The 22287-nt window shown below is 39.0% G+C and overlaps 1 protein-coding gene and 1 non-coding gene across 9 annotated transcripts in view; both read left to right on the top strand.

Annotated features, from left to right (window-relative positions):
- Positions 1–22287, top strand: part of Fbxl4 (F-box and leucine-rich repeat protein 4) — a 73642-nt gene that overhangs the window by 25747 nt on the left and 25608 nt on the right. For 7 of the 8 annotated variants that reach the window (XM_017593343.2, XM_063287583.1, XM_039109815.1 and 4 more), the window contains 2 exons: positions 4941–5185; positions 15489–15702. In XM_017593343.2, coding sequence (XP_017448832.1) covers positions 4941–5185; positions 15489–15702 — 459 coding nt within the window. The remainder of the gene's footprint in view (positions 1–4940; positions 5186–15488; positions 15703–22287) is intronic. The other variant, NR_172642.1, reaches the window with a different exon arrangement.
- On the top strand, positions 10826–10955 carry LOC120103329 (small nucleolar RNA SNORA17). The gene has a single exon (XR_005505395.1). It is a non-coding gene; the product is annotated as a small nucleolar RNA SNORA17 (small nucleolar RNA).

Below are 22287 nucleotides of genomic sequence, written 5' to 3' on the forward strand. Positions count from 1 at the left end.
GATTTAGTCAAACTCCAGAGAAGCTCTTTCACATGTTAATAACATGGCTTTGATGACTTTTCATTCTTTTTATAGTTTGGAATTTCTCAAAATATTATATTAGGTATAAGAAGGCCATTAAATTAATATTACATGTCTTCATACAACATATACCTTTTAATATGAATATTTGGATTATACCAGAAGATGCTAGGGGCTATTTAAGTAATATCTCATTTGGAAGAAATACATTATTTATATTCTGATTCAGGATATCTTTTTGCACAAAGTGTTTTAAAAGTTTCATGTACACCCTAATTCCAGCACTCAAGGAACAGGCAAGTAGGTCTGTGAGTTCTAGGCTAGCCAGTGCTACATAGTAAGACTCTGTCTCAAAAATAAATAAATAAATAAATAAATAAATAAATAAATAAATAATAAAAATAAAGACAATAATTCTATTAAAATAAATTTGAATATTATTGCTAAAAATACATTATAAATTTTTCTTAATATATATTTATTCCTACATAAATAATATCATAGCAAATAGAATTAGTTTAAAGTAGTACAAAGATCTTCAAGTATTTATTCCTGGTATTAAACATGTCTTTTATATTAGAAAGTCAAGGTAATAATACCAAAATACTAAGTCAAAGGAAAATTAACCCCAGGGTCTACTCCAGTAGGTGACAAAACTAATTGGCCAAGTGAAAGCTGGGAGAGGTGTCTGTAATTTTACCAATGAATTCTTCAAAAAGTAAATACTAAGTTGTTTGCTATATTAGCTGATATCTTCCATAACTATGAAACAGTAGAAATACCAGTTCCTAGATGTAGCCTCTAGCCGTATATACTCTTGAAACACTTGAAAAATGTAGGTGAATTGCGATGTCTACAAAGTGAGTTCCAGGCCTACAGAATGAGGCCTATGTCTTTAAAAAAATATGTTTATTAAAGTTTTGAAATGATACGTGGCTTTATTAGGTAAGTTGAGTTAGATTGAAAATAAAACTAAGAACAAAACATTACATAATACCATTCTGAAAGTTCTGGTTAATACTTTGGCCATGAGAAAGACATAAAAGGTGTACTTTTTGAAAAGCAGGGTATAAAATCATTTGCAGACAAAATGATTATAATTAGAATATTCAGGAGAATTAGGAAATAAAAGTACATCGACAGACTGCAATAGATAAATATCTTTATCTTTAGAAACTCTTGGGACATTAAAGATTGTTAAATGTTAATTCATACAATGTTCCTGAGTAGAAAGACACAGTAAGTAAAAAGTGTCATGCATGTATATCCATGTACACATGGATCCCACAAACAGTGTCAGTTTTTAAGCTATAATGTATTTACTGAAGTTTCAATTGAAATATAAAGAGATTTTTTTTTAAATTTCAAAGTTCACCTAAGAAAAAAAAAATAATCAAGAAAATTCTGGAAAAATGGCCATGATTCTCTCTGGCATTCTAGCTTATACACATAGACTGAGGAAGAAAACTTGGTTGACACTGAAGATTATGTAATGAGAGAAGTGATGGATGGACAAGTGCAGCTGAATCCCTGAATAGAATGAGAGGAAGGAAGAGTACATTTACAGCACCTTTGGGATTCCAGTTTTACAATTAAGAACAGTAGCAAGAATAAAAAGAAATTGGAAAAGGAGGTGGTGGAGGATGAGGAAGAAGGCTGGGGGAATGAAGACAGGCAGCACGTGCCCTGCCTTTGTACCTTTCAGAATGGTAAAGTTTTAATACCATCCTCAAGTGTATGGGTGGATGGGTACTTACATACACTGACACGGTCTTAGTCAGGGTCTCTATTCCTGCACAAACATCAAGGAGCAAGTTGGGGAAGAAGGGGTTTGTGCAGCTCACTTCCATGTTGCTGTTCATCACAAAGGAAGTCAGGACTAGAACTCAAGCAGGTCAGGAAGCAGGAGCTGATGCAGAGGCCATGGAGGGATGTTACTTACTGGCTTGCTTCCCCTGGCTTGCTCAGCTTGCTTTCTTATAAGAACCCAAGACCAGCCCAGGGATGGCACCACCCACAGTGGGCTGGGTGCTCCCCACTTGATCACTAGTTGAGAAAATGCCTTACAGCTGGTCTCATGAAGGCATTTCCACAACTGAGGCTCCTTTTCTGTGATAACTCCAGCTTGTGTCAAGCTGACACACAAAACTAGCCAGTACATACACTATGAATATATAAGTTGATATGAACATTCAGAAGGACAACTTTTAAATGTATGTAACTTATTCTAAAGATACATTTCCAGTTTACCAGGATGAACATGCATACATAATACATACGATGATATTGCGGTATTATTTGCAATAAGAAAGAAACTGGCAGGAAATAAATCAGTAAACATCTGTTGTTATAGTGTCATGCGCGTGAATGGAATAGGGTGGGTCTGTTCGTACAGATAAAGATGTACAGGATAGATCACTGAATAAGAAAAGCAAGATGCTGAACACTGACTGTTCTTTCATTTTTTTAGTGCACACCCAAGAATAGAAGTTCATTTATCTGAAAGAGATGAGAAGCAAAGCAAAGCAAAACAAAACAAAACAAAAAACAAAAAAGTCAAACTGTAAATAGTGCTGATCTCTGATGTGAGTGGGGTTACCCTATTTTCCATCTTTCTTCTGTACACAAGTAATTTTATAGGGGTCCTGCCCTGAGTCTAGCCTGTATAACTCCTGAATCAAAGACACGGAATTGTGCTTTTTATTAACTAGCTGAGGCGCTATGCAGGGCAGCATCTGAGCTCTTCTAACATACATCCCAGCCATAGGCCCATGTGTCCTCAGGGCAGTTTCTCTTGGCCATATGCTCGCGGTTCATCTCCATGGTTCGTCCTCCTCATGGTGATCTCCTTCATCCCCTACCTTTATTCTCTCCTCATGGTCCCTACCTGAGACCCCACTACTCCATCTCAAGCTCTGCGTTCCTCTCTCTCTCTCTCTCCTGTCACAGGCTTTAGCCTTTAACTACCCAGTCAGAGATTACTGGGGAGCATCCTTTTTTTTTTTTTTTTTGTTTTTTAACTTGAGTATTTCTTATTTACATTTCGAGTGTTATTCCCTTTCCCAGTTTCTGGGCCAACATCCCCCCTAATCCCTCCCCCTCCCCTTCCTTGTGGGTGCTCCCCTCCCCATCCTCCCCCCATTGCTGCCCTCCCCCCAACAATCACATTCAGTCTTAGCAGGACCCAGGGCTTACTGGGGAGCATCCTTTCGAGCACATTGTCAGTACAATGCCCATGTCCAGACTGCAATCTGATCTGGGGCTCAGAAATCAGCATCTGAATACACAGTGCACAAGACCAGCCCCAACACTTCTGTGCTTGATTTTATATATTTTTACCTCCATAGTTTTGTTTGTGTAATAACGCTCATGTCAACAGGGTTATCTGACTAATGCAAATTCGTTAACGTATTTGCTTATGACAGAGACTCTTCAGTGGTACTTTTCCCATAAGGAGAGTTATTAGGCTCTTACTGAATACATCTTTGCCTCTTAAAGCCAGTGAGCAGGTTTAGGATCAGGGGATGGTCGGGAGAAGGGAACTTTTATCGGGACAGGTGATCCAACTGTACCTACATCATGGAGGATGATGAGGAGTCTTGCTAATTTAATGATACAGAGTTTACTTTGCTTTGATAAAAGCTGGGTTATATAAAGCAACATAAGATAGGCCCGGGAGAAAGTCTAGAAAAAAGACTAAGTTTTTGTCAGAGCTTTTATACTAATTCTAATTCCCTGTTTTTCTAATAAGTACATACACAGGCATGCAAACATCCTCACGTCATTTTACAGCCTAGTCCAAATGCTAAAAAGACATAGCAAATGTACCCCAAGCCTCACTAGATACAATTCGTTAATCAGTAACTGCTCATATTTTATAAGTAATCTTTCAACTTATCTTAAGATTATATTGTTGTTCATTTGGATGTTAGAATATTCGACACAAACAGTGAAATCTGATCTAACATTAATATAGAATTTACATTAAGCTGAAGATCATTTTGTTAAAGGGTATAATTACTTACAAAAGCAGAAAAGTCAGGTGAATGCTTTTATGTTAAAAAAATTAACCTCTCCCATCTAAAGAAGATTTTTATCATTAAACAAATATGAATTTTTAAATTCTGATTCTTGGTTAGGTTTAGGGCTCTTAAGATAGTTCTTTGAAAACTAGTTAAGAAAGTTCCAACAGGAAAATAAATCTTGGACTAGCTCAAATGGATCATTGTAATTAAAGTTATCTTTTTGTGTCCAGCCTGTTAATAATATATGTTGCCCCACGGTTGCTGCTAGCTGCCTTCAGTGGGATCTGTCCTTTCTCTGCTTCCCTGGAATTCTGTATTAGTTTGCTTTCTGCTTCATGGAGAGCCCTTATGTTTGAAAACACAAAGCTTACTGTGTCACTGTAATTTGAATCTTCATTCCTTTCAGGTTAAATCCAAGTGAAGCTCTGTGTATCCCCATCCTCCTCACCAGACTCTCCGCCTGCTTTGCCCTTCCCCTATAATTGGCACTTTCTGGAAGGAGTATACTTACACCTCTCCAGTGAAGCTGTGCTTAGCTTATCCTATTTACTCATTCCCCCAGAACTCGGAGTGGAAGTTCTTTTCTTCCATACCAATGTCTGACATGTCTAAAGTTTTCTCTATGAAAATTTTTATTATTTCAACAGTTACCAGTGTGTATATCTTTGTGCTGTATGAAAATGAATTGTCAACATGAGTTGAGAATTTGAGCAATTTTTAAATGCAGTGCAGTCAGATGTATGTGTTGGATAATGTGGTAAATGTAGATTTATCTACTTTGTGAAGGTAGTGTTTGAAACAATTATACTGCTCTTTATTAGACCTCATTCTGTGTTTAACAAAAAGTGATACGGTCCTTCACTGTTGATGATCTTGGCTTTCTGTTTTATATAGCTCATTCAACTGATTCTGAATCATCTTTCACTACCAGACCTGTGTAGATTAGCACAGACTTGCAGGCTCCTCCACCAGCATTGCTGTGACCCTCTACAGTATATCCACCTCAACCTGCAGCCATACTGGGCCAAGCTAGATGATACTTCACTGGAGTTCCTACAGGCTCGCTGTGCTCTTGTCCAGTGGCTTAATCTGTCTTGGACTGGCAACAGAGGGTTCATCTCTGTGTCAGGATTTAGCAGGTAGGTATAAAACTGGTTAAAGCTTTTTATCAAGAGACTAGACTTGCATATAAGAACGTTCACGGTAAATTTTTAAACTGTATTTGTATATTTTGTAAGAATAAAAAGATTGATATTTATAAAAATAAACGAGTGTTAACTATCTTCTTCAGCCAAACTTCATACTGATGTACGGGCCAGCTGTATTCTTTACTTCTTATTTAAATCCCAAGTGACTTTCAACCCAACTGCTTTTTTTCTCTTTCATATTTTCAGCACAGATGATTAACACATTTAAAAAACTATTTCCAAATCAAAATCTACCTCTCTAATGTGATTTGTCAGAAATGGAAAACAATTTATTACAGAACATTTTTAATTAAATCTTAATTACATGTGCAATACATCACCCAAATTTAGAAGCTCATTTAAGCTAATTATGTTGAAAATGAAATTGCATGCTAAATAGAGGACGACGCTTGCAGACCTGCCCAGGTGTTTCTGCTCCTTTCTATTTAAGCATTTAGTTTCCTTACTATTAAATGTCACCTGTTAAACATTTGAAAGCTTGCAAAAGTGCATATTCATTTAGCACTTAGTAATGCCATAGTAATTTTTCTTAAGGCACAAACAGGTGCTTTTCTCTTAACTTTGATGATTGTTCTTGTATGTGTTATATGATTCCATCATTTTCATAAAGTCAAACATGGAGTAGAAACTTTGGAGACAATAGCTGTTATTTTAAATTAATAAATGCTCCTTCACCTTGCATGGATCTGTATTGCCCCAGCTCTTTTTATTACTGTTGTTTATTTCTGTTTGGAGATAGAATCTTGCTAAGTATCCTAGGTAGCCCTGAGATTGCTTTGTAGCCCAAGTAGAAATTAGGCTTGGAATTTCCTGCTTCAGACTCCCAAGCAGCTGGGATCGCAGGGATATATAGCAAGGGCCATCTGAAAAACTGTGTGGCAGGAAGGCAAGGAAAAGGTAGCATGATAGGTTTAGGCTTTGTGGTTTGTATTGTGTTGGGCAAGAGGAATGCTGCTTTCTGTGACTCAGTCCATGTGAGAAAGAGGGAAGAGATAAGTCGGCAGGAGAAAGCCAGATAGACTTTGCTTCTGAGGCCACCTCTGAGATCTTCCACCACCCCTTCCAAAATACTTGGTATCTGTATTGGAGTGCTTGAATTCTAGTGGGGCCTTAGTCCAATGCTAGTTCTCTCTGCTTCAAAAGCAATCCATCTGCAAATTTTTCTCACTACTAATGAGACCAATAAGAACTGAAACTAACTACAGCTAGAGCATGTATTGTTGACCATAAACTAGATAAATAGTACAGTATGAGACAGTCAAGTGGTGTCAGTAAACATTGGTTTATGTTATAAAGGTCTAGCTCTTGCCTCACTGGTTTGCACTAGAGAAATGAATTTTCTATTTTTAAAATTAGGAATTTAGGGTCTGGCAAGATGGCTTAGTGGATAAGAGCACTTGCTGCCTAAGTTGACAAGTTAATTGGATCCCTGAGATGCACAAGAAGGAAATTGTTAAGTTGTCCCCTGATCTTCATGGGTGCCAGGGTATGCATGCACCCACATGCACCCCTTCATTCCACAGAGAAGAAAAACTATGAAAATAAACATGTTGCTTACTTTCATAAAAGTGATAGGTAGCAGCTTGTGACTGTAGAGGCTAAGGAAAATGGTGGTGAGGTCTGACTTTGGCACAGTGGTGTCTGTGACCATGATGGTGACAGTGGGCACACTGTAAACCTTATATTAAAAACTCTGTAGCCTGAATGTGAAAGAGAAGAAGCATCTGTTGTGAGGAGAAATCTCAGCAGTCCTGTTCATTTAGACCGGCAGTGGATGAGGTCCTGTGTGTCGGTCAGAGCTCCAGCTTTGCCAGTAGCAGTTCTGCTTCTGGTTTTCCGTTCACCTGGATTCCTTGCTCTGTGGCCATCTTCATGATCACAGAAGTGATATATCCTTTGCGCTACCCAGATTTTACTGTGGTGTTTCAGTCAGTCAAACCCCACGGTTTCCACTAGTATGCCTATCAGCTGAAGCCACTGTTCACATTTAGAAGTGTATTTAAATACAAAGGGAAAGGGTTCTTGGGGGGCATGCTGCAGCTTTGTCTGCTGATTGCTTTGGGTCCTTTGACTTGACTAAAGTGACAGTCATTATGACTCGGAGGCAGCCTTCTCAAAATAAACAATAAATATGCATGAGTTGATTATTAATGAATCATCTATGAATAAGTGGTGGTCTATTTATACACATTACTCTGAAGATTTCTTTATATAATATTTCAAAGAAAAAAACACATTTTACAGAAGCACTGTTGAACTGTTCTGGACGAGTATTTGGGAAGAGGTTGCTGGGGTTTTTTTTGTGTCCTAAAATCTTTTATCTGTGAAAGTTAGAACTGGGTAGATTTTAGAGAACCTTTTAGGAACTTTTATCATCAGGAGAACAGAGAAATTGGTTAAATTGGAATAAAGAAAAAATTTAATCAGTTATTGAAACCCACTTCCAGCCCCAAATTTATGAGTACTGCCCATGCATACTATTACTTGTTAAAATCAATTCTGTCTAATTCTCCTTTCTTTACGTCCCTGTCTCTTAGGTCTTGTGTACTCACTTGCCTCCCTGCCTGTTTGTGTTTTAAATTATATCATAATATTCTGCTTAAAAGTCTAGGCCCCATTTAGCAATCCTGATTTTGCTTCAGTAGGTGCCGAGTCTCTCTGATATTCCTCTCTCTGTGTAGGATTTTGCCCCTTCATATTCATTTTGTCAGGAAACACTTTGGGTGTTTTTAGATTTGAGGACTTTGTCAGTTATTGCCTTGGTTGATTTCTTGTTTGGGGAAAGGGGGTTCTTTTGTTTTACATTTTTAGAGGGGTACAGCCTGTCTGTGGCAGTAGACGGGGAAGACATGGTAGCCGGAGGAGAGGTTGGCTGTATATCCGCACTGAGGAAGTCACAAGAATACAGATCAGAGACATAAAAAGCTGTCTCACCTTCCTCCCCCACACAAGGCCCGTGGCCCACAACCTCCAGTGAAGCTCCATGTCCTAAAGTTATAGACCCTTCCAAAACAGCACCACCCGTGTTTAGCTGCAGACCTAGTTCAGGATTCTTCGTCTGAATGTAGGCTCATAAAGCTCTTAGAGAGACCTCGGAAGGAAGAGGTGGGGTGTCTCCATCAGCTCCCAGCCCCTAGAACTTAGGGAACCCTAGAGAAGATTGTAAGAACCAGAGGGATTGGAGGTCACCAAGAAGACAAGGCCCTCTAAGTCAGCATGAGCAACTCATATGAGCCCACAGAGCCTGAAGCAGCAGCAGCAGCAGCAGCATGCATACGGCCTTCAGGATTCTGCACCCATCTGTGCATATCTTCTTGCTTTCTGTTTAGTATTTTTATGGCATTCCTGAGTGTGTGAATGAGTGGGTCTCTGCTTCTAGTACCTTCTCTTGCTCTCTTATTCTTTTATTGATTGCCTTTGTTTTATCTTTCTATGTTCTATTTTGTTATGTTCTGTTGTTACTTTTTAGAAACTTGTTCTTTTCAAATGAGATACAGAAAGGGAGTGAATCAGGGTCAGAGGGAAGGTGGGAAAGAATTTGGAGGAGTAGAGAGGGGAAACCGTCATCAGAATATATTATATGAGAAAAGAATCTATTCATAATAGAAGGGGAAATTTTAAAAAAGGAAGTTCTAAAAAAGTGAATAAAACCCTCAATATCAAGTAATAGTAGATAAGAATTCACAATATAGAAGAAACAGGCTGGAAAAAATAAGTTACTTTTCTTCCAGTGATCCATCTCATGATTGAAATGAGTAATTGTTGATCAATGAAAGTAGCCAAGTAACTGCCCTGAAATAAAACTTCCATGAAATGCCCCAAGACACGATTCATGTATGGGCAGTTGTGTCTGTTGCTGCTGCGTTCATGAGATCAATATACTGTGTAAAGATGGGAAGGGAGAATATGAGCATATTGATTAGAGAACCTGCTCAGAGTGAAAATATGCATTATCTGAGTCTTGGACGGAGGAAAAGCAAAAGCAAAAAGGCAGTATAAGGGTGGCCGTGTGTTTATTGTGCTTTCTGACTCATCCAGGTCAGCTTGAAGTTTTCCTGTTCACTAGTGACTAGTTTGACACTCCGCTATAAATTATTTGAAGGAGAAGTTTTCCATGATGGCTGCAAAGAAAGAAAAGAAATGCTAAGTCATTCTAACTCAGATATAAAAAGGAAATCTAGATAAAAGTGCTTTGCCCAGTAAAAGACCATAAGGAGCTAAAACCAAAGTTTTTACTTCTAAGACTTCATTTACTTCTGTGAAGTCCCTTTTCTAATCTGCGAAACATTGTAAAATTATTAAATCAAAAATAGGATTTTTGACTCGTTGAAACCCAGCATTCATTCTTAGATTGCTAACTCATAAATGAATGACTCACCGTAACAACTTATCTACTTGAAATGAAGTAACAGTGTTAACTTGTCCAACCTGGTGGAGTAGTTTGCTAAAACTTAGCTTTAGAATGGGTCTGCACAGGTTTAAGTCAGACAGGGCTCCAGCCTTGAGAAGGGAAGTGGACACTAGCCCTCGTGCCTAACCCAGAAGCTATCTCCAGCTGACAACTGCTGGCAAAGGAAAAATTCATCTTCCCACTGGAGTTCGTTCACACTAAGGACAGGCTCCGTGTCCAGCAGTAGATGGCCAACACAAAATGAACCCAAGACTGTTTTTTAAAGCCTTACAGGTCTTTTGTTTATATATCCTGGTTTCCGAGATTGTGCTTTTATGGGATTTGTGTATCAGTGAAAGTGTGTGTCTGTGGCTAGATGTATTTCTTAGGCTCTTTCTTTTTTCTGTTGATTTCCAGGTTGTTTGTTGTTGCCTATTTGTTTTTTTATCAGGGAGAGAAAGAAAAGGTATGGAATCGGGTGGGTGGAGAGTGGGAGGCTCTGGGAGGAGTTGCGGGAGGGGAAATTGATCAGAATATATTATATGAAAAAGTCTATTTTCAATAAAAAGGTGAAAGATGAAATAGGGTTTTTTTTTTGTTTGTTTAAGTTGGAAGATTTTCTTGACTGATTTTTAAATGCCGTATGTATTTCTTACTTGTTTTGATGCTATGGCAGAATACCCTGCTAAAAGCTGCTTCCAGAAGGAAGAGGTTGTTTTTGGCTCACAGTTTCAGGGTACAGTGTTTCATGGCAGGGAAGGCCTGGTAGCAGGGCTTGACACAGGTAGTCACATTGTTCCTACAGTCAGGAAGCACAGGGAAGAATGGTGTTTTTTCAGTGAACTGTCTCCTTTGTCTCCAGACCAGGACCCCAGCCTATGGAACAGTGCTGTCATCAGTGAAAGTTGGGTCTTTCCACCTCAATTAACCTAGATAATTCTCCACATACCTGCCAGGGGCTAGTGTAATCTCAGTAATCCCTCGCAGACATTCCTAGAAACTAACGTATCTAGATAATCTCTCGTGGACATGCCTAGAGGATTCTAGATCTGTAAAGTTGATAGATAATACGAGCCGTCATTCTATATGCAATGCTAAGGACTGTATGTGCCAAAGATCTGTTTCAGTTGCTGAAGAATATGAAGAAGCTTACAGAATTCAGTGTAAAATGTTAGTAAATACCTGTCCTAGAGGCATTGCAGGTGTGGCTGCTATGTTGCATGAGCCTCTGTAGATGACAGAGGAGAGAGGCTATGTATTTGCTCTGTGTTCTGACCTTTGAACCTCTGGGCAGGAAACTACCCTGAGATGACCACCATTTCAGCCCCAGACACGCCTGGACAGGCTCCTAGGATAGAGAGCAAGATGGAGACTAGAAGAATTCTGCCTGAGTCCAAAGGTCCCTGCCCAGGGAGGGTGAGCCCAAGTCAGATGACCCTTGCCAGGGGCCACTTAGGCATGCCCTACCACTTCTCTGGAGTAGTAGTGTGAACAAGGTGGAAGCCTCCTTCCTCGTTACCCCCTCATCACCTGCTGCAGGTGCAAGACCTGGCCCTGGGGCCATGAGAGAAGGGAAGCTCACCCTGCACTAACCTGGGAAGCTTAGGAGAGCTGACGGTGGATGTGGGTTGCAGGTGAGCCAGCCCAGGGATGTGAGTGTGGAAGACTGGCCCACTCTTGTCTGCAGCAGTAGTGTCAGGCAGAGATCCCCTCCGCTCCTCAACACTGGCCAAGGTAGGACAGGAGAGCAGGAGAAGAGGCCTTGTCTCACTTGCTGCAGCACTTGGAAGAGCAAACTCTACCTCACTTGTCCAGGAAATGTGTGTGGTGTTTTGAATATGTTTGGCTCATGGGAAATGGCCCAATTAGGAGGTGTGGCCTTGTTGGAATAGGGATGACTTTCTTGGTGGAAGTGAGTCACTGTGTAGTCAGGCTTTGATGTCTCCTAGTGCTCAAGCTCCACCCAGTAGGGAAAAGAATTTCTTCCTGGATGCATTCAAATTAAGATATAGAACTCTCCAGCACCACATCTGCCTGCACAATTCCATGCTTCTCACCATGATGACAATGGACTGAACCTCTGAAACTGTAAGCCAGCCCCAATTAAAAGTTTGCCTTTATAAGAGTTGACTTGGTCATGGTCTCTTCACAGCAATAAAACCCAGGAAGACAGAAGTTGGTACCAGGGACTGGATTATTGCTGTGATAGGCCCGGCAATGCTTTTGTTTGGAGGAATATGGATTTTGGAACCTTCGATTTGGAAAGCAATGGAATGCTTTAAATGGGGCTTAATGGCCATTCTAATATGAATTTGGAAGACATTGTTGCTAAGAGTGATGTGAAGTCGGGGGCCTGGCTCAAGAGGTTTCAAAGGAAAAGAATTTTAGTATGTTGCTTAGAGATCAATTCAGTGATAGTTTGGTGAAGACTGTGCCTCTTTCTACCATTATCCTAAGAGTCTATATTAATTGCATTTACAAATGAAGTCTCAAAAAAGCCTAGTTTTGGCTTTGTCTGTGGTTCATGCATGAGGAACATTTTGACCAAGTTTAACAAGCTTAGAAAGGAAAAATACAAAATGCACGGTTCAAAGAGGAAGTGGAGTGGAGCTTAGTCCTCTGTTCAAGGATATTAAATAGAATAAAGGGAGTGGTGATCTTGGGCAAGATTTGACCCAGCTAAGCTTATTGTTTATGCATTTATAGTTAAGGGATAGTTATATCATGTTAGGCTATATTATGACCTGGTTATTGTTTTCATTTGGACATAAGGAGATATGATTATGTGTCAAATTGACAAGGGATGGATTGTGATGGTTATTGTCAATTGTCAACTTGATTATATCTGGAATGAACTACAAACCAGACCTTATGAAAATCTTATGAAAAGGTTAAAAAAAAAAAGCTCCTGTGTCCAGGTGAGGTGGTACATGCCTTTAATCCTAGCACATACAAATCTATGAATTCAAGGTCAGGTTGCAGAGCAAGTTCCAGGACAGCCAAGCTTAGGCAGTGAAGGAGCTGGAAAACAGAAAGCTGGTGATGATGTCAAGGAGGGCAGCATGTTCCAGCCCCAACAAGCAGCAGAATGTGGCAGCCTTAGCCATGTGGCTCTTGCTTTAGAGTCCAGCTGGCTAGCTGGAGCCAAGAAATTAGCAGTGATTAAGAAGAGACCAGCAATACTCAGGTGAAATCTGGGAAGTAGTTTTTCAGAACACCGAAAAGCTGTGTTCCAGAGACAGACCTTGTGCTGGCAGCTAGAGTTAGTAATGTTTAATAGTCATCTAAGTAGTACTGGTTTTGAAGGAATGAAAGGGTCAGGAGAGCCATGGCACCGTGAGAGGCCAGGAAAGGCCATTGGTGAAGGTGCAGCCTCATTTGCAGGTTGAAGGGGTAATGCAAAGAAGCTGAGGCTTGGCACCATGAAGAGAGCCTCTGAGAGGCTATTAGTAAAGCCTAGTTGCAATGGAAGACCCCAGTGCATTTGAGATGCCAGTACTATGGCATGACCACCAAGAACAGCAGCAGCAATGGAGTGGAGTCAACCAGAGTCTAGAGTGCTACAGAAGGCAGAGCTGGAGAAGTGACCCAGGCACTTCGGAAGAGCCCAAAAGATCATGTACAGATCCCAGACATTGGAACAAGAATCTGTGAGATTGAAGTTACTTTGTAGACCCCAAGATTATCTGCCAAGGAAAGCTGCTAACAAGGAGTGAAACCAGCCCAAGAGAAGCAAGTGTGTTGCAGTAATCAAAGCTGAAAGAAGTTGGACATCAGACATAGATGGAGTTTGCCCTGTTGGTCTTGCTTTGGTCTAATATTTCCTCAATATGACATTTTAGAACAGAAATGTATATCCAGTTCCTTGATATGTTAGAAGTATGTGATTTGCTTTTTGCTTTTAATTTTACAGGGGATTACAGATAAAAGAATCTGCCTGAATTTCAGAAGAGACTTTGACCTTTGGACTTTTAACACTCTTGAGACTATTATAGACTATAGGAACTTTTAAAGTTAAACTAAATGTATTTTTATTATGCTATGGCTAGGTATGACCCCCAAAGACTCATGTGTTTGAACAAGCCTGTGAGGACTAGGGAGTGGAATGTGGTGGTTTGAATATGCTTGGCCCATAGGATATGGCTCTATTAGGAAGGTGTGGCCTCTTTGGAATAGAGGTGCTCTTGTTGGAGGGAGTGTGCCCCTGTGTAGGCTGGCTTTGAGGTCTCTTAGACTTAAGCACCGCCCAGTGGGGAAGAGAGCCTACTCCTAGCTGCATTCACATCAAGATACAGAACTCTCAGCTCCTCTTCCAGTATCACATCTGCCTGTACAATGCCATGCTTTTTAACATGATGATAACAGACTGAACTTCTGAACCTATAAGCCAGGCCCAGTTAAATATTTGCCTTTACAAGAGTTGACTTAGTCATGGTGTCTTTTTACAGCAATAAAATCCTAACCAAGACACTATGTTACTGGGAGTTGAGTTTTGAAGTTTCAGAAACCAAATCTAATCCCCATGGCTTGCTCTCTTCCTGCTGCCTACTGATTCAGATGTAAAACTTTCACCTACCTCTTTGACCATCATGTCTGCCTGCATGCCCCCATGCTTCCTGTCATGATGGCTCAAAAACCAAACCTCTGAAATTGTAAGCCAGCCCCAACTAAATCTTTCCCTTTATGAGTTGCTATGGTCATGGTATCTCTTCACAGCAATAGAGCATGACTAAGACAATGGGAGAATAGTTCCCCCCTGCCCCAGGTCATTAATAGAAAAGAGTTGAACAGGACAACCCATATTTGGTGCTTAGCCTCATGTCCTTCTTTTAAAATTTGAGTTATATGATTCAGTTCAATTTTATTTTAAATGTGTATATGGTAGGAATAAGTTTTGGTGGAAAACTTATTTCCTAGGAAAAAGTTTTGGTGGAAGTCAAGAGTATTAATGTTGTGTGTCTCAGAAGAATAAGCACAGGCCAAGGATAGTGGGTGCTGTCTATGGCTACAGCTTACTCAGCTAATAAAATTTCATAAATTTACATACTTTCAAATCATACTAAGACTTAGAGTTTCTCTATGGCAGCTGTGAGCAAGCAGTTCAATCCCAATTATTATTCAATATGATAAATAATGTGATTTGTATTCTGATGAAACACTTTCTATTTCTTTATCTTTTCTTATTTCTGTGTATTTATGGGAAGCTGCAATTGGATATATTATATTAATTCTGGCATCAAGTAGTCAAGTTACTCAATGGCAACAGCTACAGAAAACATCACACAACAGTACAGTTGTTATATTTTTATGTTTTTATATGATTATAAAATGTTTTATATATATATTGTTTATATATTATAAATATCTAAGCCAGCCTAGACATTTTCTGGATTGAGAAGCCGAGCTGACTTGTTTCAGGGTCACTTAATTAAACCCATCATTATGTATACTGTATACAAAGTATATTGCCCCATTCTGAACGGGGTTATATGAAATGAAAGTGATGTATACTGAGAGCCTAGGGTTTCATGTTCTAGATTGTACAACTCGGATGTGAAATGCAGGTAAGTAGAGCTACCTCCTGCCATCTTAATTTCTGCTTAATATCAGCTGACTTTGTACTCTGTTAATCCATGTGACTTCATTGTCTTCTCAGCTTGATTTATTTTGAGTTAGCAATGAACATTTCACCGTGCAGTAAGAACTTAGGGAATCAAGTTCTGTATTTTCTTCAGTAGAGATCTGTTCTCTTACCTGTGTCTATTAAGAGGTGACATAATTTCAAAGTCTTTACAAAAGTATTGTTTATTTTTATAAAACTTCCATGGAATATTGTTTTCACAGGTTTCTGAAGGTGTGTGGATCTGAATTAGTACGCCTTGAGTTGTCTTGCAGCCACTTTCTTAATGACGCTTGCTTGGAGGTGATTTCTGAAATGTGCCCAAATCTACAAGACTTAAATCTCTCATCCTGCGATAAACTGCCACCTCAGGCTTTTGGCCATATTGCCAAGTTACGCAGCCTCAAGAGGCTCATTCTCTATCGGACAAAAGTAGAGGTAGGAATAACTCATTTGTGTTTTTCTTAAAGAAACATCTGGCTGAATGGTTAACTTCTTTCAAATATTCCTGTGATTTCTCATTTTTATGCAGAGGGTATGACATCATGTGGATACCCTAAAATCATTAAGGCATTGTTATTCACTTCAAAATTGAAATGTATCATGGTTTTAAATGATAAACTTTTAAGTGATGTTTGTGATTCCTGGGAAAGAAATGAGTAGGGGCGGGGCAGTGAGCCAAGTGCGGACAGAGAATGATTTAGAGGAAGAGGCAGGCAGGTGGCATGCAGAATTTTTGCTTGAAGCAGGAGGAAGCGAAGTGCACGGTGTTAGAAGTGGATATAGAAATATAGAAGTAAAGTAATTAATGGTACCATAGTACCCTGGTCTCATGTTCATAAAACAGGATCTGTCATGTATATACTTACTTTTTTCACATAGGTCTGCAGGACATACGTCCATGTTAGTATGTGTTAGTACCTAACTTCATTAACTGTATATTGTGTGTTATACTGCAGCTACTCACCAGTCCCTAAATGATCACTATAGTTCATATATATATTTCCCAAGGCATTTCTTGGACCTGCCAGCAGAAGAATAATGACTTAGACACTAAGCTTAGAATACTTACATATGGGGTTGGGGATTTAGCTCAGTGGTAGGTCCCCAGCTCCGGAAAAAAAAAGAAAAGAAAAAAAAATACTTGTATAGGTTAGGCCTTGCTTAGGCTACCCGCTAGCTAGCTCATCGAACTTAATTAACCAGTCTATTGTCTTCCATGTGGCTAGTTACCTCCCTTTCTCTCGCTCCAGGCCTGCAGTAGCCCTCCAGACCAAGCACGGCAGGCTGGAAGGGGAGATCGCACTTCTACACACTTACCACACTCTGCTTACCACTAGTGTCTGGGCCTGTCTGAGAGACTGAGGCTGCTAGGAAGCCACTTCTAGCTCTGGGAAGTGCTTGTTCCTCACCTTCCTTCCAAAATTACTGCCCCACATTGGGTGCCAATATTTCTGGGCTTTTACACACTGTAAGCGATAGTATTAAAGACAGAGTATATTTAAAAAGCTTGTGTATATTTAAAAAGCTTAGGCCTTTAGCTTGTACTACTCCCCAGCTCCTCTAACCCAACTAATTCTGCCTGCTTCTTGCCAGAACCCAGTCTTCCTCTCTGCTCATGCTCATGTCCATCCACCTCTGCGCCCGCTTGCTGAATCCCTGCTTCTGACTTTTCTCCCATGATCCCTTTCTCTCTACCACGAAGTGCACCTTCCACTTCTTGCCCAGCTATTGGCCTCCAGCTCTTTATTACAGCCAATCAGAAGAGACCTTACACAGATGAGAAAGAACAGAGAGGCACCTTAACAATGCAGGCCAACAAAACATGATCGGTGATTATTTTATAAAATGTCTGACAAATAACAGTCTTCAGTAGAGAGTTTCCACTTGCATAATATTGTTACTATGGGACAGTGTTAGTTCTGGATTAAAGAAGAGATGCAAAGATCCCATCTGTTTCTTTGTTCTTTCTCCTCCAGACATGTAGGCCTGCTTTTGGTTTGTTCACCCTTCTTACTTAATTCCAACTCAGGTCTCTGTTCATCTCCTTATCTGTACTGATTTCCCAGCATATTACATTTCTTAATAATTAACAGGGATCTTGCTCATTTTAAGTTTTAAAATGTGGCTCCTTGAATAGTGGTTAAAACGAAGTGTCTTTTCTGATTTGCACCTCCTATATTACCCTGTTTTATCTTTTAAACATTCCTACTAAGCTCTAGCATGATCATTATTTTCCCTTTTGTATTCTGTTTCATCATATTAGGATATAATTTTACATATAGTGGTGAATAATGTCATTCTTTTTCATTGCACTGTTTCCAGGTTCTAAAATAGAATTTGGTTAGGATTTGACATGAGTGAATATTTACTAAGTGAATGAATAAAAGATCTGAGTTAGTTCTTAAAATGCTATACCATTGGCTTTTTTCTTGTTTTTTGTTTTTTTTTTTTTTTTTTAAGTCCACTATAATGGACTTCTATGGGTCTTAAATGTTGCTTGGTTCAGGGTGTTCATCAGTTTCCCTCTCTAAGATAAAAATACAGATCTCATTGGGTCATTTTGAGGACTAAATTATATACAATATACTTAGGTAGGTCTTGATATAAGCAACTGATAAATGTTGTAGTAACATTAGCACAACAATTTTGTAGGATAATGTTTTATTGTGAAGGGAAAGGACTTCCTCACTATTTTATTCAAATACTTTTGGTGGATCTAGATACTTATTCTACTTGATTTTCCATTTCTCATTGGGAGTTACATTTAGAAGTTATTACATTCCCTTGCCTTCTGATAAAGTTTCCAATCTGTTCATGTAGGTCCTCTTTTATATCTTAACACATGTTATAGTTTTTTTCACTTAGATCCTAAGTAATTCTGACTATATTTATATGTTATATGTTACGCTTTCAGGTACTGTTTTCTCTTTCACTTAATTTTTACTGTTTTTTGTTAATATATAGGGAAATTGGGGTTTTAAATAAATTTATCTTATATTTGTTCCCCTTAATGAATGCTTGCAATTGTTCTAATCTATTTTCATTTACATCTTTTGGATTTTCTTATCTTTTATGTTCATAATCTGGAAAATAATTTTTCTTTCTTTTTTTCTAGTATTTGAAGTATTACTTATTAGTTAGAATTGTGTAGATAATGTAGAATCAAGAGTTTTAACAGTTTGTCACTGATTTTTTTTCAATGCAGTGGGAACTCTCTCATAAGTCACACCAAATATTTGATGACCCATAGGTTTCAGGTGCCTGGAACATGTAGTGAATTAAATAAACTACATCTCACACAGTATTGTTTTTATACTTTTGGCATTACACTTCAATTAGTAGTTCTGATCACTTTTATTTAAATTCAGAGTATTACATAAAATATGTATCAAAATTTTGAGCCTCAGTTAATGCAGTCCTTACATTGTTGGGTAATTCCTTTGTGGTTTGTTGTTGATGGTCGGGAGCTGGGAATTGAACCCAGAGCCTTGACTATGAAAGCATAAAACCATACTCCCTACCCCTCTCTATGTTTTAAAGTTAGTGTGTAGGTAGGTTGGTTTCCTAGTATTTTGTAGCCATGGTGCTTGCATTTGGGCAGTGATGATCATTTCCTACTTGTGTACTTGAGGTTATTGTCTCTCTTTACTTCCCTTTTTATAAACTAGAGACATACAGCATCTTGAAAGGCTGTAAGGATTAAATGATTTAGTGAATGTATGGTATCTACTACGGAGCTTGATTCACTGTAAATGTTACAGAGAGATTTATGCTGATATATAACTTGTTACAGCTATTGTCTTCAGTGAGATTAGGTATGATCTTTTCACTTTTTATTATTTTTATTCACTTTATATTCTGAACAGTGTCCCCTCTTCAAATTCTGCCTCTGACAGTCCCTCCCCCATCTCCTTTCCCCTTCCCCTTTGAGAGAATAGTGGTTCACCTGTGTAATTCCCCCCACAGTGGTACATCAAGTCCCTAAAATCTAAGTACTTTTTCTCTCACTGAGGCCAGACAAGGTAGCCCAGTTAAGGGAATTGATTCTAAGTGCAGGCAAAAGCATTAGGGATTGCCCCCACTCGCATTGTTCCAGAGCCCACATGAAGACCTAGCTACACATCTGACATGTACATGTTGGGGTCCTAGGTCCAGTCCACAAATGCTTTTGGTTGGTGGTAGAGTCTCTGAGAGGCCCAAGGATCCAGGTTGACTCTGTTGGTCTTCATATGGAGTTCCTATCCCTTTTGGGGCTCTCAGTCTTTCCCCCAACTCCTCCATTAGAGTCCCCGTTCTCCATCCAGTGTTTGGCTGTGGTCTCTGCATCTGTCTGAGTCAGCTGCTAGGTGGAAGCTCTCAGGACAACCATTTAGGATCCTGTCTGCAAGCATAACAGAGTATCAGTACTAGTGTCAGATATTGGTATTTGCCCATGGGATGGTTTTCTAGTTAGGCCTGTTACTAGTTGGCCATTGCCTCAGTCTTTGTTCCATCCCTTGTCTCCCTGCATTTCTGGTAGGCAGGGTAAGTTTTGGGTTGAAAGTTTTATGGGTAGGTTGGTGTTCCTATCGCTCCATGAGGGTTCATGCCTTCCATATCACCGCTGCTTTGAGTCTCAGCTAAGGTCAGCACCATTGTTTTTTGGGCGCCTTCCCTATCCCAGGTCTCTGGCATCTAGTAGAGATGCTCCACGCTCCCCCACATCCCTGCCAGCTGTAGATTCCATTCATTTCCATGGCCATCTGGCCATCTCCCCTGTCTCTCCCCACACCTGATCCCGAAACCCACACATTCCCTCCCCATCAACTCTCCCACCCAGTTCCTTCCCTTCATCTGCCTCCTACAACTGTTTCCGTCCTACTTTTAAATGATAATCAAGCATCCTCCTCGCTTGGAGCTTCCTTCTTGTTTAGCTTTTTTGGATCTGTGGAGTATAGCGTGGGTATCCTGTGTTTATGGCTAATGTCCACATATAAGTGGACACATATATATCTGTCTGAGTCTGGGTTGCCTCACATAGGATGATATTCACAATTTCAATACATTTGCCTGTATGATGTCTTTGTTTTTAATAACTAAATAGTATTCCATTGTGTAGATGGACTAGTTTCTCTATCCATTCTTTAGTTAAGGGACATCTAGGTTGCTTTCACTTATTTAATTTTTTTTTTTTTTTTACAAATAAAGCTGCTATGAACATAGTTAAGCACGTGTCCTTGTGGTATAATGGGGTGTCTTTTGGGTATATGTCCAGGAATGGCATAGCTGGGTCTGGAGGTAGAACTATCCCCAGTTTTCTGAGAAAGCATTAAATTGGTTTCCAAAGTGGTTATACAAGTTTGCATTCCCACCAGCAATGAAGGACTGTCCCCCTAGCTCCTCACTCTCCCCAGCATGTGCTATCACTTAAGTTTGTGATCGTAGCCATTCCAACTGGCGTACAATGAAATTTCAGCATTATTTGATATGTATTTCCTTGATAATTAAGGACTTTGAACATTTCTTTGAATTTTTTCTTTAGCTCTGTATCCCATTTTTATTTGGGATATTTTGGTTCTTGATGTCTAACTTCTTAAGTTCTTTATAAATTTTGGGTATTAGCCCTCTGTCAGATGTAGGGTTGGTAAAGATCCTTTCCCAATCTGTAGACTGCCATTTTGTCCTGATGACAGTGTCCTTGCCTTACAGAGAAGCTTTTCAGTTTCAGAAGGTCTCATTTATCAATCATTGATTTTTGAGCCTGAGCCATTGGTGTTTTGTTCAGGAAGTTGTCTCCTATACCAGTGACTTCAAGGCTATTCCCCACTTTCTGTTTTATTAAGTTTAGTGTATCCAGTTTTCCATTGAGGTCATTGATCCACTTTGGACTTGAGTTTTGTGCCAGGTGATAGTTATGCATCTGTTTGCATTCTTCTACATGCAGACATCTAATTCAACTAGCCCATTTGTTAAAGATACTTTCTGTTTTTCATGGTATAGTGTTGGCTTCTTTGTCAAAAATCAAGCGTCCACAGGAGTTTGGGTTTATTTCAGGGTCTTTGATTTGATTCCATTGATCAACCTATCTCTTCCTATACTGATATCATGCATTTTTTATTAGTACTGCTCTGTAGTACAGCTTGAGGTCAGGGATGATGATACCTCCAGAAGTTCTTTTATTATTCAGGATTGTTTTAGCTATCCTGAGTTTTTTGTTTTTCCATATGTAGTTGAGAATTGCTCTGTCAAGTTCTATAAAGAATTGTGTTGGAATTTTGATGGGGATTGTATTGAATCTGTAAATTGCTTGTGGTAAGATGACATTTTCACTATGTTAATCCTAGAGATCCATGAGCATGGGAGATCTTTCCATCTTCTGATATCTTCCTCAGTTTTTTCCTTTAGTGACTTGAAATTCTTGTCATATAAGTCATTCACTTGTTTGGTTAGAGTTAAACCAAGATTTTTTATATTATTTGTGGCTATTGTAAAGGGCATTGTTTCCCTAATTTCTTTCTCGGTCATTTATCATTTGTATTAAGGAGGGTTATTGATTGTTTTTGAGATGATTTTTTGTCAGATGAGAAGATGGTCCTGAGTACCACTGTTGAAGTGGTCTGTGGAAAAAAGCAAGTCATCAGTTGTATGGATGTAAAATTGTCAACTGTCTTTTCTTAAATAGGATTACCTATTCTGAATGCCCTGTTTTCATTCTTGCATTTACTGTATATGATATATATACACAACTTGTTAATATCTATTCTTGGTGATTTATTTTATATGACTGTGTAATTTAGACTAACAAGCCATAGTTATTTTAAAAAGACAAGCAAAACCATACTTTATTGGTCAGTGTACTATATAGTCTGAGACCCTTTAAATGGGATAATGCCTCAGTTTTATATTTTCTGATTATTTCACTTTAAGAACAAATGTAATATATGTAACTATTAAAAATACCTTTGAAAAAATAAGGTGAAATCAAACTTTCAGGGTATCTTACAATTATGGTGATTTGTGAAAGTAAACTTTTGAAATGCT

This window comes from Rattus norvegicus, chromosome 5 (assembly GCF_036323735.1).
Source record: "Rattus norvegicus strain BN/NHsdMcwi chromosome 5, GRCr8, whole genome shotgun sequence".
Lineage (NCBI taxonomy): Eukaryota > Metazoa > Chordata > Mammalia > Rodentia > Muridae > Rattus > Rattus norvegicus.